At 36.8% G+C, this 18,757-nt stretch overlaps 1 protein-coding gene across 3 annotated transcripts in view; it reads left to right on the forward strand.

Annotated features, from left to right (window-relative positions):
- comta (catechol-O-methyltransferase a) overlaps positions 1-18,757 on the forward strand; it is a 47,021-nt gene that overhangs the window by 17,911 nt on the left and 10,353 nt on the right. For all 3 annotated transcript variants that reach the window (XM_039774291.1, XM_039774290.1, XM_039774292.1), the window contains exons 3-4: positions 16,312-16,505; positions 16,604-16,735. In XM_039774291.1, coding sequence (XP_039630225.1) covers positions 16,312-16,505; positions 16,604-16,735 — 326 coding nt within the window. The remainder of the gene's footprint in view (positions 1-16,311; positions 16,506-16,603; positions 16,736-18,757) is intronic.

Here is an 18,757-nt window from a genome sequence, read left to right on the forward strand (position 1 = left end):
TAGTGTCACAAAAATTGGCACACAAAATGGCCGTGATTGTTACATCAGTGATAAAAACGGTCACAAAAACACAAAAGATTCAAACCTCTTTCATGAGATTCATCTCTTTGTATCATGTACAGTAATTCATATACTTCTGTTTGCATATTTACTTCCGAGATTTTCAGCTAACAATTAGCATGCCTTTTTGGAAAAATGTTTTTAAATAAATGTGACATAGAATACTACAATATATTTGAAATATCCTAAAATGACATATGAAAGCGTGGAGTTCTAAAGCAAAACATACAGTATTTTCAGGATATTATAAAACACATTAACCTAGCTCACTGTTGTTTTATTTATATGATAATTCCCCTTCCAGCACAGCTTTTCTAATCTGTACTCCCTTATCTCAAAGATCGTCTTATTTCCTTTGAATCAAATGAATTTCAATATCCTCTTATATGATCTTGTCTCTGGAGGGTTGTAGCAGCAGACATGTGGTTGTGCCATCAGTACAGCTGTTAACAATGTCATATTGTAGCTGCCTCTCTTGGTGCTCTTGGCCTCACTGAACAGATTTTCTCTGCTTGCCTTTTCCAGACCTTCTGTTTACCCCTCATTCCATTTTTTCAAGATTTTTTTTTATCTTTCTCTGTTCACCTTTTCCTTGCATGCCTCTTTCTTCACTCTTGGTCCCTCTTTTGGTTGTTGTTTTAGATTCTTGTGTCTCGTAGCCCCTATAAGTTATTTTCACAAATTTAATCTGAAGCCTTCAATCTGTAATTATATTTGCCATCTCTTTCCTAAGCAGTTTTCTTTATCATTTATTTAATCTGTCCATTCTGCACCAATAACACTTACTGTGTTGAATCTTTTCTGATTCATTCTTAATTTTTCTTTTTCCTCATTTTTTACCTTTCATTTTTGTAACCAGTGACCTTGAGAAATGATCATATCCTCAAAACAATGTGAAGGCCGGCATATGTCTGTACAGTAAACTGACTCTCTACACCCTTGGCACTTGGCATTTTGTTAAACGATTTAAACAACAGAGAGAAAGTAAATATGAAAATGTCAGAGGATTGAAAAAGTTAGCCTAAGGATATGACTTAGTTTTTAGTCATATCTTCTAGATAACTACTGATTAAAACTGTTTATTAAGTGTGTGCCTAAATGTACACCATGGTGTTCCATGTGCATAGGAAATCTGAGTAAAGAAAGAAACTCTTGTTAAAGCATATTTAAACATTTTCATATATAATGTATTTAAGAAAAATAATGTACTTAGATCATAATCATATTTATCCATTTAAACAATGCTCATATTTAAAAAAGAGTTTAAACTAAATGACTTAATGTAATACCATATATCAACTTAGTTATAAGCAACCAATAATAATTTACTATTTTCACAATTTATTTAAGTTTAGAAACAATTAAATTCTCAAATACTGTACTCAATTTTCAAACGATGCATTCTAATTCACTAAGGTTGGGGGTACTTGTTTTGTCCCATAATACCTAACATACCCTTCTGTTTACTTTAAACCCTCCTCATAGCAGAAAAGCTAAATCTCAGAAAATGCCTTGATGGGTTTAATTAAAATTTGGTGACCTTGTAAAAAAAAAAAAAAATTATCCAAGACCTTTTTTTGTTTGTTGACGTTTGTCATTAATAATGCTTTAGCGAGTGGGACATTCTAATGTACTGTGTCCCCCATTTTGCCACATCTCTGACTGTGATCACAAATTGGGTGAGCCGGTTTATGCAAATTTAAGCCATCTGCAGAAGCAAAGTGAAAGCTCGGCAAACCTCCGAGAAGACACATTTAGCAAGTGCTTCCCAGACACAGTAGCTGTGAGTGTAGTCAATTTTGTGCAGCTGATCCAGTAAAAAAGCAGTTAGATAGATAGATAAAAAGATAGATACTTTATTAATCCCAAGGGGAAATTCACATAACCCGGCAGCAGTATACTGATACAAAAAATATATATATATTAAATTAAAGAGTAATAAAACTGCATGTAAAAGCAGACAACTTTGAATAATGTTAGCATTTACTCCGCCGGCTGGAATTGAAGAGTCGCATAGTGTGGGGGAGGAACGATCTCCTCAGTCTGTCAGTGGAGCAGGACGGTGACAGCAGTCTGTCGCTGAAGCTGCTCCTCTGCCTGGAGATGACACTGTTTAGTGGATGCAGTGGATTCTCCATGATTGACAGGAGCCTGCTTAGTGCCCGTCACTCTGCTACAGATGTTAAACTGTCCAGCTCCGTGCCTACAATAGAGCCTGGCTTCCTAACAAGTTTGTCCAGACGTGAGACGTCCTTCTTCTTTATGCTGCCTCCCTAGTACACCACCGCGTAGAAGAGGGCACTCGCCACAACCGTCTGGTAGAACATCTGCAGCATCTTATTGCAGACGTTGAAGGACGCCAACATTCTAAGGAAGTATAGTCGGCTCTGACCTTTCTTACACAGAGCATCAGTATTGGCAGAACACCCCTCATCCCCTTCATTTTATCTGCAATCTTATTTAAATGCCTAAAATCAGGACTACAATTCCCATCAGCCAGTGTACTGCTCTAGATGATTTCATCAGTGGTCACAAAGTTGAAATAAGAGCATTGATAAAAGTTCCATGTCATCAGTGGTTGCAACTGCTGCTTTTTTTTTTTTCTTTTCCCCTTAACCACTTTTGAATAACAATTTCATTGTTTCTCTGGTATACATAATTTATTTTAGAGTACTGTTTCTCAACCTTTATGGCACTGGACCCAGTTGTACCTTCTATAAATGTCTTTGATGGCCCACAGACACCATTTGAAGAATTTAGGGGTTGGGGGAGATTACCCTCTTCAGAAATCCAGTGCGATTCAAAAAGCAGGTTGGTGTTTTCCTTGGTAAAATGAGCACAGTTAGAATCAGGGAAAACTATCGCACAGCATTGTTGATTGTTTAGGTGTTCCAGAGTGCGTCACAAGTGAGAATAAACCTGAGATAAACTGATCACACATTTTTTATTAGTGCATAGCCTTGCATTTTTTAAAACACCAACACTGTTGCCCACCTGCGTATCGTCATTAAATTATCAATGCCAATCAACAATCAGCAATAAACAGTTTTCGAAGTTAATAAAACAAAGAAGAAATCGACAAAATTAAATAGTTTTTGAAGTTAATAAAATAATGGAGCAAAGCCACGATTGAACAGAATGATGTATGATTTTTTTTTCCTATGGCTGATGGAGACAATGTTTTTCAGAATGGCATAAGAAGATAACAAGGTGCTTTTGGGTGAGTAAAAGTAATTAGTAACTTTTGTTTTTTTTGTGTTGGCAGTACTGCTTTTAGGCTTTGATGCTAATGGAGAGTTAAGATTTTTAGCTTTGAATGAGATTATTTTAAATCATCTTTCTTATATTCCTGAATACCACTTTCATATAGAGTTCTGCCACAATCTCTTTCACACCAGCAAAACCAAGGACTACATGTCTAATAATATTAGACCCTGGTTAAAAAAAATACAAATATTGTATCCAGAAAAGTACTTAGTAAACTTACTTAGTTACTTAGTAGGTAACACAGCTAGTGACCGTAAAAACTTCACTCTATGTCAGGTGGTACTTTCAAAAACTTTATGCTTAGGAAGCATGAACAACAATTAGCTTCCACAACCAACATCTAACACATCCTGATTACACCTTAATGTGACACCATGTATACATTTTCTAGCTTTTTTTTTCAAATTAAGGTTAAAGTTTTATTAAGCTTACAAATCAAATCACAATATGTAATTGTATAAAAAGTCAATGCAAACATTTCTAAATGTTAACATTGGGAATTAAAAAAATAATAAATATGAACAAAAGGTTCATTATAAGAGAGGCTCTCATGTATTAAAAAAATCAAAAGAAACCCTAAAATAATAGCAGAGGCATATTAGACTACTTGTGAAAAAGATTTTCACTCATCATTGGAAACATATGTTTTTTTCCTCTGGTTTTAGACAATGTAAGGTATAGCTTTCTCATTACGTTATAGAGGGTGGGTCAACACTAGAGAGTAATGTGGTATAGAACATCACAATAGATATATGTCATGGCATAATCTTATGCCATCTTGTATTACTACAAATAATGCCATTATGGGATCAGGAATGACTGTAAATCCAAGACTTTCTGACAGGAAAGTGAACTTGTTTTCCTGTGTCTCTGACAATTCGGAAACATATGCCTTAGTGAGACTAGTGTTTGTTAAAATTGTTTCAAATTAGGATTCTCTCCATTTAGATCATATTCATTTGGAAAGGAATGTGTGTGGTGAATTACTGTGCTTTGCACAAATTAACAAAGAGTTCACATTTTGAAGAATTCAATTTAATTCATTCATTAAAATAATTAATTTAGCGATGCTGTGTCCATTGCCTGAGATCATGTAAAGGTGCATGCTATGAGATTAATTGAGTCTAGAAATACTGCCGACATCTTCATCTTCACTATTTGTAATGCTTTCAAACATAGGTGCAGTATTAAAGGAAGAAATAAAGGAACATTGGGCAGAATTCTTTTGACAAATTTCTCTTTTTAGTTAGCCAATAAAAGGTGTCATTTTGCTTGACTTCTCACTACATCCATAATGACTAACATGGTACAACACTCTAGTGCTAAATTGCAGAGATGAATTTGTTTTGTTTGATGCTTTTCATACAACTAAAAATTTTAAAAAATTATCTGTACAAACTATTTTACTAGACAGTTAAATTGTTCCGAAGTGATCACCAAAAAGTGATCTAATTTACTAGGAGGGTTAACTGAAAAAAGAATGCTTTTATTCAAATTAATTTTGAACCCATACACTCTTTAAAATGGATTCAGCAGATTTAATACAATTGATAATTAAGGGTTTTGATTTGTAATAAAGAGTACTATTTCAGAATAGAGAGATACTTTTTGTTCAATTCATTCCTTTTGGTTTCCTTTTTATTTTTGACTGTTTCTGAAGGCAGATAGCCAGAGGTTCCAAAGCAATGTACTATAACTATGTCAGTATTGGTCAGGCCTGTGTGGTGCCACAAACTAATATGAAGTAGTCAGAATGTGATAATAATAATTAATAATTCATTACATTTATATAGCACTTTTCTCATAACTCAAAGCGCTATCCACACAGGGAGGAACCGGGAAGCAAACCCACAATCTTCCACAGTCTGCTTACTGCAAAGCAGCAGCACTACCACTGTGCCACTGTGCTTGAATATAGTAATTGAATCCAAGCACATAGTGTATATTGGTTTAAAAGTGTGCAGTTCATTAAAAAGATATACCCATTCCACTTGTTTAAAAGCTTTCTATGCACCCAGAGATAACAACACCTCCAGAGGCTTAGGTACTGAACGGATATATACAACATCAAACAGATGTCAAAAATCACACACTAGATAACTGCGTTTAACATATCCAGGTTCATCTAGCTGTGTATAGAAGGGAGCATTTTCTCTATTCTTTTGGATAGAACTTTTGCCAGTATCTTTATGTTATTATTCATTAAAGTAAATGGATTTTAAGATGTCGACTTTTGGTTTTTTTTTGTGTGTTTTTTTGGAAAAATGGTGCTATGTATCTGCTGCAGAGTTTTTGGTAAAACATTGTCCTCCCTAGTTTCCTTAAACTTAGCCAGCATTTATGGACCTAATTTGATAGACAGCTGTAGCTGTTTTTTAAAACTCCATTGTATAACCTGCACGTTTCCAAATTGTAAGAAATCCATGGCTTCTGGGATTTCAGTGAGCCTCAGTGACTTCTCCAGCTCTTTCAAAAGCAGTGTATTGACCAGTGTTGGAAACAATTAGGGGCAAAGGGTAAAAATGTCCCCAAGTTAAACAATTTTCCCTCTGGCAAAAAATGCCCTCTCCCCCAATAATGCATAGTAATTTAATTTGTATACTTGTCACTTGTATTAAAATTTAGCTTTGAAACTTCAAATCTATGTTATGTTTTTTAAACGTCTTCCATCCATCATCCTGGGTATGACATTAATCTGCATCCAGCCCTGCAAGTTGGCCCTCCAACCTGCAAGGAAAAACCTGGGAGTTGGTGGCAGAATTGGCACTCCAGCCACCATAATAAACCTCACATTGGTTCCATTCCATCTGAACTAGTGTGGTGCTGAGGTGTCACTCGTTGCATAGCAGCACTTGGGCCTAATCTGGAATCCTGAGTTGGTTTGTCATCAGCTGGCATGGGTGCGGCAATGTGCTATATCAGCATGTGCTCTTAAACTCTCCCTCTGTCCGTCTAGTCAATTTGTGCTGATCACCTAAACAACCTTGTTTGTAAAATTGACTGCTTTCTTATACGACTGGCTACTGTGAAACCTTTCACAAACATGAACAATACTAGAAGCATCTCCAAATCAATATTCTATAACTTTTAAACAGATGAATCTACCAACCATTGAAAAATGGAAGTCAGATTGACTCAAAAATTTAAAAGTGTTCTCATAAAATCCCTTACATATATTGCATGGCATGCTGAGCTTTTCCTCACAGTAGAGCCAGTGCTGTTAATGATTCAATAAAGGGCTGAGACAACAAAGTCTATGTGGCTTGCTAGGCGCCAGACGTCAGATGTCTGCACACTTAAGTGGTGGTTAGTCTCCCTGATAATGGCTTGTGAATGAGTTAATTTAGGCAGCTAACAGAATGGCTAATGTTACCTAAAAACTTTTGTTAGGGGTATTGAGTTCTTTGATTAAGTACTATGCCATTGCCATGTGTAGCTTTTTGAAAATAAAATTAAAAAATGTAAAAAAAAAAGTGACTAAAGATAAACAAATAGCGAATTATTAGTGAATTTTTGTTGTTTATTTCTTCAAAAACCATTTGAACTATATACTGCATCCATCACTGAAGAAGAAGTCTTTACAAGTTATGAAACGAGGGAGGGAAAAATAGGTGCCACTTTCAGTTTGAATGGCTTTAAAATAACAGTTCATTAACTTCTGACAAAGTTATGGATAAGATGTTCTACAAAAGCTGTCCAAAATATAAACAAAACCAATCAATCCAAAGATGACTGAAAATCCCTAATAGCAGCATAGGTTGAGAAGACTATGCAGTGGGTCTTTCAATGGGCTATTAATAAGATATACATTGATCCCCTGCTATATTGCGGTTCAGCTATCGCACTCCACTACATCTCGGATTTATTAATATTATTATTATTACTAGGGGGCTCCGCACCCTGCTCGCTTCGCTCGCCCATCCCCGGGTTTGGTTTACTTGATAAACAATTTAAATAGATTGTTATTTTCATGGGAATTGTTACATATGCATTATTTTCATTTTTACTTTAAAACTTTTGTAAAACAATATTTGTCCTTTATATTATATCTCTTTCTCGCGAGACTTATAACGCTGCTTGCGTTGTGAAGGGGGGATCTGAACGCACGTTAAAGAGATGCGATCGGTTCAGCTGGTGTCTTGCTGCTGCTGCTGGCCAGCTGTGTGTTGTGCTTGTCGTGCTTTGTGTCAATCACTTAAAAGCCTGTACAGCAGCTGTCCTTTTGCCACTTCGCATCTCTGCCGCTAGCGTTCTGAAGGAGAAAGGAGGAGGGGGGGGGGGGTGAGGGCTGAACGCATGCAAAGGAGAAGTGCTCAGATCATCTGCTGGCTTGCTGCAGCTGTTGCTGGCAAGCTGCGTGTTCTGCTTGTCATTGTTTTAAGAGCTGAGAGCACCTTAAGTTTGTCTGCCAAAAGCATTCCAAAAACTGCTAGGTTAGATGTCAGTGAACTTGTTTTAAATTGTTTGTAAATAGGACGTGACGTGCAAAAGTCACCGTCTCATGGGTTTTGCTTCCTAAGGTTGTAATGTCTAGTCTTGCGTGTCATCAAAGTGTCTCTCTGAGATGATCTGGTCTCAATCGCTTCGCCCAAACCCCCCGGAGGCACACTATGCTTCTACCACTTCACATCTCTCCTGCTCGAGTTGTGAAGGGGGGGGAGCTGAACACACGCTAACCAGAAGTGGACGGATCAGCTGCTGGCTTTGTGCTGCTTCTGCCAAGTTCTGGTCGCTCTGCGCGTTGATCATTTAAAAGCCTGTACAGCAGCTGTTCATCTGTCTCACTGCCTTGTTTTACGTGACGTTAAAATGTCACTCATATCCTTAACTGTCACATATCATATGTGTTTACAAAGTGTGTTTCAATAGGTTTACATGTTGTGGCATCCGGCTGGCGGCGCCCCAGTGCCTGAAGAAACCTGGAGCCCAGCACTTCCACCACACCCGGAAGTGCTGGGGGGAAGAAGACTGGGGACACCCGGAGGGCTTCCGGGTGTGCAGCCGGTCTTCCGCCACACTGGGGCGTGTCTGCGGAGGAATGCCAGGAAGCAGCTGGAGCCCATCCGGGTTCCTATATAAGGGGCCGCCTCCCTTCATTCAGTAGCGGAAGTCGGGTGGAAGAGGACGGAGCTGTAGAGAGGACTGGAGGCGGCCAGAAGAAAGGCACGAGGGACTGTCTAAGAGGCCTGGACTTTTGGGGAATCGGTGCGGGAGGCACTGGGTTGTGCATCTGTAAATAGTAGTGTGAAAATAAACGTGTGTTGGGAGAAACAACGATGTCCGTCTGTCTGTGTCCGGGCCATCTACCACAATGTGTTTAAAGCATGTGGGAGGGGTATTTGAAGGCTTAAACTATAAAAAAAAATGTTTATTTATATGGTCTTTCTATATCGCGGATTTTCACCTATCGCTGATGGGTCTGGAACATAACTTCAGCAATAGGCGGAGGGTCACTGTAATAAGTTTTTGTGAAAGCTTGTCACATTAGTAAGTTTCGAAAAAAGATATTGTGACAGATAGGGGGTGCTGTCATCCCTTTGAACCCTCAGATCAGACGCCAGACACCAGGTACAAGTCCAAATATTAAATTTATTTAGACAGTACAGTGCACAAAGCACCCTCCACTCCACTATACTCATAAATCACAACAATAATAATAATACAATAATCTTCCTCTCCCAGACGCGTTGTCACCCTGCCACCCGACTCAGCTCGTCATCTGGGATTTCCCAGAGTCCTTTATAGTCCATGACCCGGAAGTGCTTCTGTGCCCTCATTCCACGTGATTATCCAGCACTTCACTTCAGGTAAGAACTCCTCTTCTTAAACCCAGCAGCACATCATTTCCTCTGTCAATGTGACTGGGACGTACTTCCGGGTTGTAGGGAAAATACAAATCTCTGGTTCTCCCTGCAGTGTCCCCTGGCGGCCCCAACATTATCCAGCAGGGCTGTATAGGAAACTCCACTGTCCATGATGCCCTGCTGGAAATCGGGGCACCTCCATGCTGCAGGAAGGGTTCCATCTGATGGCCTTTGAGTATTGGCTGGGATGAATGTCCAGCCATAGTTCACAATGTTCTTAATCTTTTTGGAGTTAATGATTTTTCAGAGTGGAGCCCCTCAACACTCTTAGCGCTGGAGCTACCATCACCAACATGTAATACATGAGGAAATGCAAGATGTGCTTGCTGAAGTCATGGATGGCACAATTCAGTTTAACCTGCAGTACTGTGTGTTTGTATCTGTGCTCGCTGTTGAGAGCACAGACATCTGTCTGTTCATTCATGCTGAAACAAGAAAAATGGAAGCATGGGGCTAACATGTGGCAACACAGAGAGAGTGGACCAAGCAGTAAGGGAAATTATGCATGAGAAGATTGTGCCCACTGGTAAATGTAATTGGGTTTAGAAGTGATGGAGTTACTGGTTTTATTACAGCAAACACATGATTGTAGTCACTTAAGCCTAGGTATTTTATGACCCAAACAGTAGTTTGCTAGATAAGTACAACAGTTTTGCAACTGTATAGCATACAGTAAGTGCTATCTCTGATGACTGTACACAACAATAATCCAAATTTACTGTGGTTGTCTCCATTCAGAAATCACATACTGTAGTTATTTTTATGCACAGACCAAACACTAGTCTAATTTACAAATACTGCACTTTTTATTGAGATACCATATTTCAAATACAGCAGCCATACAAATTTTTGTAATTCCATAATTTCCCAGAGAAAAGAATTGGCAAATTTCAAATTTGATTATCATAGAACAAAGAAACATTTTGTGCAGATTCAGTTAAGGATTAATTTATGGTTTTGAATTTAACTTGGGAGAAGCTGCTTCAACTTGTATATGTCGTATATTCTCCTCTTTTACTGGTCCGGCAGCCGCTTCTGATGGAAAAAAAAAATACTCAACACAAGTTAATTAAATGCTAGGGGAGGTGTGGATATGCAAACTGCACCTCTAGTACATCAGCTCACTTCTCCTCATTTATCTAGAAATAAATATAAGAGGAAATAAATTAATTAGGTATAGCTCTATAGTCACAGAGTGAACAAATATAAACTCAGCATTTACAATAAACTAAAATCAACCTCATGGTCTCATTATCTGCACATTTTAATGGCTCAATATTTCTCTCACACTTTGATTTCTCTGTAAAACTCCAAACCTGCTCTCCATCATGGTCCAAAGCAGTCAACAACCTTCAGACTACAATGGAGATTTAACTATCCATTGGGTACTTCTTTCAAAAATATTTTATTTAAGAATTTTGAACTACAGTTTGTCATGGACCCTCCACAACCAGCATCAAACAATGGGACATCAGTTTTTATACAGTATAACTTGCATTGGACTCTGCTGCCTATGAAAGCCACTGAGGCAGCACATGCCTATGTTTTTAACTTCATGATATTGTAAAGTGCTGTTAAAAAGCATGTAATGTAGTTGAATATGACTGACTGTTACAAACATACTTGAAGTACCTAAAAATGTAAAATTCTCCAATTTTACTGGACTGTACTGTTACATTAGCTAAATTTCCATGCACACCTGAAATTTTACACTATGTATACATTTTCTAATTGTTTAATGCTTTGAAATAGTTACATTGATTTTTCCCAAGAGGCATTTCAGACTTTATTTTATAAGAAGAGTTTAAACATACTTTAAATAATAAGCCTAGGCATAGAGTTGGAGGGTTATTTTAAATCTATAAACAGTGTTTTTTAAGTTTACACTTTATTACTTAGACAAGATAAAAGAAATATATTTTGAAATGTCTTCAGACTATTTTGATGTTTTTTTTCAAGTAGACCCCTTGGAGAGAAAACTGACACCCCCAAAAATGTTAAAGTGGGCCAAAATGATCCACTCAGAATTTGTCCTAGATCAAACGCTGTATTTTATATACTGTATTTATCTGTTCTGCACAGACAGCTACTGGAAGACCCCTTAGCTAAGTATCACACTGACGAGGCTGTGTTACTCACAAATTGCTGCTTTTTTATTTATTTACTTGTTTTATTTTTGCTGTTAACCACCCACTTCTCAGTTGTTTTTACATTTCAAATTTTTGCTAGCATATTTTCCTCAGGTACTTGAGCCCAGGTTGTTCAGAATCATGAGCTCCTTCAGCAGTGATTGCCACCGGTACAGGGTAGTGTAGATCTAATTATGCAATTATGAAAAGGCGAACACATCGCACCCACTGTTCGACTGACAACCGTCTCCCCGCCATTTTGGAATGCAGGGCAGATGCTACCATCTATCAGCAACAAAAATATTTTTTTGTGAATTCTGTATGTAATAAACTTAATAAATTATAGCGTAGTGAAAATTGCATAATTAGATTTGGACCACCCTATACAAGTGGCTTTTATTTGCCAATTTTAAACTCGTCTTACTGCATATCTATCCAGAATTTTTCTGTTTTATTGGAGCCTGTCTGTCTTTGATTGTCATTCTAATTTTACAATCTGACATACAAGAGTATATGTCAAAAGAAAACATGCTTCAGAACTTTTTAGTGACTCTGCATAGCATATTGATAACAAATCCAGTGTTTGGTCTAATGTTATGCTAAAGTAATGTGCTTAGAAACTTTGCAAAACTAATCTTTCTGTGAAATAAATATATTTGTTCACTGCCAACTTTTATCCATCATTGTCCCAATACGTAATAGCTGTTGATTAGACTGAATAACGCAATAGCATCCAAATAAGTTGCTCTTTTCCTTGACAAGCAGGGACAAGCTGGTGTGCCATGATTTCTTTTTGCCAAGCATTTCTTGAAAGAGTGTTGTTAGGAACATACTGTCTTTGGTTTTGTGCCCATCAAGTGATGAAATCTTGGCTGCTTCGCCTCTATACAGCCTGTGAAAATCAAGTATTCCTTTAATCACCTACTTATTAATACATGTTTAAAAACACATCTGTCTTTTCACTCAACTAGTTTGTAAAACTGCAGAAACCCTGTCCATTTTTGGGCAGTCTTAGACCTGCACATATATTCAGCCATGATCAGACAATTTATAATCAACTTTTAACTTATCACACACAGCCTTTGGTATACAAGAGGAAACTGGCATACCCAGAGAAATCCTGGGCAGAGACACCGTGCATGCCAAACTCTACACAGAAAGTAATTAGTCTGAGGATGAAACAGAGCACTCTAGAACTGTGAAGATGGAGCTCCAGGGGGTCTGCCTTAATAGGATGACATAAAACATTAATGAAGGTATTCAGTTGTTCTCTAAGGGAAGAATAATATTTATAATACAATAATAATTAGTAAAAAAGGAATGGTGTCGAATTACACTTCAAAAGTAAACAAAGGTTTAGGAATGGCTTACTGGACCCAAAAATGTCACAGAGTAGTGTGACATTATGTCCTTGAGGTATGCGGTCTTTAAAGCTTTACATTAAAAAAAAAAATTAAATATCACTAGGATGGAGTGGTGGCTTTATGGCTATGGATCTGCCCTGATATCTGAAAGGTTGCTGGTTCAAATCCCGTCACTGCCAGAAGGGATCCTACTCTGTTGGGCCCTTGAGCAAGGCCTTTAACTTGAAAGTTTCTCCAGGGGTGCTATACAATGGCTGACCCTGCACTCTGACCCCTAAAGGTCATGCAAAAAGACAATTTCCCCATGGGTGTTAACAAAGTATATCAAATGAAAGTAATAATAGAATTAATCGGTTGAATTTGTTTGCAATATTTTGATTTATCAATATCAAAACAAAAGTGTTTTTCACTAACTATATTTTTAAATAAATTCTCAATATTTATTTTGAAAAAAATAATTTAAAAAGTTTACCATTGTTGTTTATGTTGAATTGAATTAAACATTATGGGAGGAAATCTGAGATTTGATTCTTTTTGGTGACAAACATTATAGAGAACTAACCGAAGTGTGTAGCATTGCCCAGGATATTCGTATGTTGGGATAAGGTAAGAAAGCAAACTTAAGTATTTTTTAAATGTTGACCCATTTGCCAATGCTGGGTGAAAAGCATGTGTCAGATTCGTCATGATACCACAGTGATAACAATCAATTCCTTTACCCTCATGTGTCAAAATTGTGTTCTTTTTGTTTATGATTGGATTCCATTCCATGGCAACTTCTTGCTGTGGGTTAAACTCATGAATGCTACGTCTTTGTCTTTCCTGGTTTAGCGTGGTTTCATGAATAGATATTTAATCCCACTTTAATAATGAATTTGATGAATAATTTAATCCATTGACCACAGAAGGCATCTACAGTAGGAGGATCAGGGGGTATCGGGGTTCACAGACAATACTGCAGGTCTCTGTATTATTACAGTAGACAGTACCTGTAGCAGTATTCTGTAATTTTACAGAGATGATTTAAAATGGGTTCATTCAATCTTGATTTGAAATTGGTGCAAATCATGATGCTGTATTGGAATCTAAGCCTAAAATTATAAGTGGCTCATTATCAAATGGACTTGAATAGATGTCTACCATCACGCAACAGTAAATCAACAGTAAATGTTACTAATGCCTTTCTCAGTCATTCTCTTTCTACCATCTCCTGAGAAGTGATTTGGGACGTGCTAAAAAAAATACACTTTTCATTCTGTTTCACTGTGCGTTGTCTCTGTCACACTTACTAGCATATGTCAGCGTTTTGTCTTTCAAAAAGTTTTGATAAAAAAAATTTAGTATTACACATTTGTTTCAGAGTTTTTGTCATGTGTACACATTGCAATGAAAGTCCTATAATCCAGCAAGACAATAATATTTTTGTCCATATTAGTTGATACTGCTTTACAAAACTTTGCATTTTGATAAAGGCAGCATCCACCCATCAGTCCAGGTGCTCTCCTGTTGCTTGATGGGAATTGTAATTTCTTCATCGGCATTTGTTTCTGGTTACACTCTCCTCTGCTGCCCTCCATTACAGCCCCTCTCCCTGATATGTCACATAGCCTATACAGTATTTTCAGTTGGACCAAAATTGTGTGAAAACTGGTTCGGCCATTTTTGTATGATTGGTAAACAAGCTGATTAGGATTTTATGTATATAGAGAGTTCATCATTTGATGATGTGTTATGCAGTTTAAATGACTTAGTATTTCAGATGAAGCTAGGATGTTATTTATCAATAGAACTGGGTCAAATGAAGAAGTGCAGTTTCTAAGTATTGTGTTTTATAGGATTATGTAGATTTACATTTTTCTGAATTATTTTCTTATACCTTCTTATTTGAGCGGAAAAAACAGTTGTAGAAATGAAGTTGGGTTTTTTTGAGAACCACTACAGTCAGTTCTCAGATGGAAACCACCATGATGGCAATGCACACCGTGGTTTTCGATATTGTAAAAACATTGAGTGAAGATTTTATGGGTTGTCTTACAAACTTTCTGGTCCACCACAGGAATCTGTGAAATATGACCTAGACATATTGAAGAAATACTTGGGTATGCTGAAATAATGTTGGTGAAAAGGAAAACTGGGATAAACTTCTTCATATTGTGCAAGAAATGCCATGTGCCACTATATTAGTTGTACAGTTCCAGAACAAGATGTCTGTGGGTTTTATGCCTGAAATTATTTCAGCAATCCAGTGTAAGCCAAAGATTTTTTTTTTTTTTTTTTCATGTTTCAGCCAACATGTCTCCCCTGGCTGGGGTTTGAAGTTGTGTTTCTTGCCTGTTTTGTCCAGTTTTGTGCCTTCTAGTTATATTAATATTGCTTTTGTTTATTATGTACATTACTCTTTGTGTGTATTTGTAATTGTAAAATGCCTCGATTATGTCCCATGTGTTTTGTGGGTGGTGCCCCAAGAGACGAGGCCACCTGCCAATCACTGCCAGGAACTGCCCTCTACCCTATAAATTGGAGGGCTTTCTATAGTTCATGGTGGTTCATTTCAAACACATTAAGGAGTGGAGTGTTATTTGTGTTTTGCTGTGCCTCTTTGCTTTTGTAATTTCCTGGATTTTTTTAACCTGTTTTTGACTTAGGACTCTGCATTGGGACTTTGTTTGCTCTGGATTGCCTTTTGTGTTGTTAAGAACTTGTTGGACTGCAGAGCTTTTGTTAAAGTGCATTTATATTTATAAAGATTCTTCTAGGCCCTTTTTGTATCTAGTCTGGATTTGGATGGTAACCCCGTAAGATACTTGCTCCCCACCTGTAAGCAGATAGGATGTTCCCAGAGCAGCTTCTCCCAACCATCCAAGAACAGTTTGGTGACTAAAATGCCTTTTGCAGCATGATAGAGCACCGTGCCAAAAGGCAAAAGTGATAACTAAGTGGCTTGGGGAACAAAACATCAAAATTTTGGGTCCATGCCCAGGAAACTTCCCAGACCTTAATCCCATTGAGAACTTGTGGTTAATCCTCAAGAGGCGGGTGGACAAAAAAAAATCTACAAATTCTGACAAACTCCAAGCATTGATGATGCAAAAATGGGCTGCCATTAGTCAGGATTTGGCCCAGAAGCTGATTGACAGCATGCCAGGTTGAACTGCAGAGGTCTTGGAAAAACAAGGGCCAACACTGCAAATATTGACTTAATATTAAACTTAATTTAATTGTCAATAAAAGCCTTTGAAACTTATGAAATGCTTGTAATCATACTTCATACTTCAGTATACCATGGAAACATCTGACAAAAAGAACTAAAAACACTGAAGCAGCAAACTTTGTGAAAACCAATACTCCATGTCATTCTCCAAACTTTTGGCCACAACTGTAGATGATAAAAAATATAAAAGAGAGCATACAGTATGTAGAATTCCACACACAGTGATGTTGCTCTGTAGATGTTTGTCCTTGCCTGAACTGTATGTTTCATGGTGTGAATGGGTTATTTCAACTGTTTATAATTGCTTTAATTCTTCTATAACCAGGCAACAGAGATGCTAAGTTTTGCTTTAGATCTATAAGCAAGACAAAAGGGAGAGCACCTATGAACTGTGTGATCTGTTTCTTTTTACATAGGATTGATTCTGGATAAGCTGATTTGTGAAGCAAATCCTTCAATTGTCCTAGAGTTGGGTACATACTGTGGATATTCATCCTTGAGAATAGCTCGCCTACTACGTCCTGGAGTACGCCTTTACACAATGGAGATTAACCCTGCCTATGCTAAAATTGCAAAGCAGATGATTGCCTGGGCTGGACTGGAGAACAAAGTAAAGTGTGGTACACCTCCAATTACTTAATATACTGTATGATTCTTTGTAGTTAGACAATTCACAGTAATTCTTGTCAATATTGCATCATTCTACAGATACAAGTCCTAGAGGGACCCTCTGGTGACCTGATTCCACAGTTAAAGAAAAAACATGCAATTGAAAAGTTTGATTTAATTTTCATTGACCACTGGAAAGATCGCTACCTTCCAGATACCAAACTCCTTGAGGTAAATCTTTCTGTTTTTTATTTTAACAATTTCATATGCAATAAACTGCCTAATTTTAATCTGAAAAATGGAAAATTGTTTTATAGTTACAGTATAAGGGTCAGATAATGTAAATTAGTTTAATAAAATACACAGCTGGATATTCATTTAGAGATGGAAAAATATTTGAAGGAAACATTGGGAATTCTAAATCCAACAAGCAATGGTGTAGATTGATAAACTGATTTTTTTTATGCTAAGTTAAAATACCCTGTCAGATAAGTCAGTATTTTGTCAAAACTTTTTACTGTTTTTTAAATTAGTGCTGAACCTAAAGATAATGACAGTTTGCGAGGTAAACAAAATACTACAAATTTGTGTGTTTTACTTATAATAAATCTCCTAAAAATATTACATTATTTATTTATGTATGTATGTATGTATGTATGTGTTATTTGTTGGCAAAATTAAATATGGGAAAAAGTAACACCTTAAAAATCTTCTTGTGACTTTCATGGTTTCGATTGAGAGTTACAGAAACTTTTGACATAGGACAGGCTTTTAGTCCTGAACATATTGTGCAAGTCATAATGAGTAGATGTGGTTAGCAACAGATGAAACAGGGTTTATGATGCTGGATGTCGTTACCTGACTCACTGAGGTATGATATCAGTTCATATCAAGGGTATTATAGTTTTGCCTTTTTATATTCATTTTTTATTTCTGTATTTTTTCTGACCTTATTTGGAAATTCAGTTTAGTTTTAGTTTTCTTTTATTGTGTATTTTTAGTTTTAATTTAGTTTTTATTTCACAAAGACATTTCTATTTTATTTTCATATCTATTAGTTTCTGTTTTAGTTTTAGTAATTATGGCATGGTTAAAGAGCCAAGCTACTATGGAGTTTAGTTTTGTGTCACAATCAGACAGAACTGTACACTTAACAGGTTTGGATATGAGTTTAAAAGCTCACTTCACTACATGGTTTACTATCTGTTTTTGGTTTTGTCTGATAAAAACAAGTATTAACAAAACCAGATACTGAATATAAACAATTTTATAATTTTTAAAATATTTTCTATGTCATTTGTACTGAACAAATGTACTCTGACTGTTAGCACTTTCCATCTTTTCTTTTTCTTGCCCAGTATGGGCCAATTTGTGAAGACATTTAGGTGAATTTTAAGGTTGTAGGGTTTTTTTTTTGTTATTTCAGGCACATAACATTTATAGACAGAATTTTGCCACCTGCAGGCCTGAAAAGATATAAAAAATCAGAAAATAGATTCTATTATGTTCTGACAGGTGTGATCAAGAAGATCATGGGGGCTTAGGGAAAACAGAGCTCTTAGGCTTGAATCAGTGTGCAGACCCCACTTAGCTGTTTTGAGGGAAACAAAGAAAAACAAGCATGTAGTGTCAAGGTTAGGGGCTATGAGACTTGAATAGCCCATGCATAAGAACAGTAACCCTTAAATGAGCAGAGTAAGAGCATGTAATAGGAGCATGGACAGCAACAAAATGACAGAAACAACATCTGAGATTAGGAACAATATATACATTTTCTAAACCCACTTTTCCATAGCAAAATCGCAGGAATCATCGAGCCTATCCCAACAGGTTTGGATGTGGAGCAGGAAAAATCCCTGGTATGTAATAAGTATGGTATGGCTGATGTTAAGAACAAAAAGGGTATAAAATTTTAATATATTCTGAGAGAGAGAGAGAGAGAAAGATTGAAAAGAGGGAGACAAGTATTTTAAAACATAATTCTGCCACCGGATTATTTTCACAATATCATATATTTTGAGCTGTGAATGTAAACTAAAAAAAGACAAATTAATAAAGAATAAACAAAAACATTAGTACACATTAGTAGGTTTAGTTTTTCACCAGTTGGCATGCTCTTCACCTACCTACCTGTACTTTAGTAGAGACATTGCCAGCTCAGGAATTTTACGTTTGTATCTCTTCGTTGTTAAATGACCTTTTTAAAGCAAAAGTGATTGGTCAACAAAATTATGCTGATCTTGTATGTTGACG

The sequence above is a fragment of the Polypterus senegalus genome, chromosome 13 (assembly GCF_016835505.1).
Source record: "Polypterus senegalus isolate Bchr_013 chromosome 13, ASM1683550v1, whole genome shotgun sequence".
Taxonomy (NCBI): Eukaryota; Metazoa; Chordata; class Cladistia; order Polypteriformes; family Polypteridae; genus Polypterus; species Polypterus senegalus.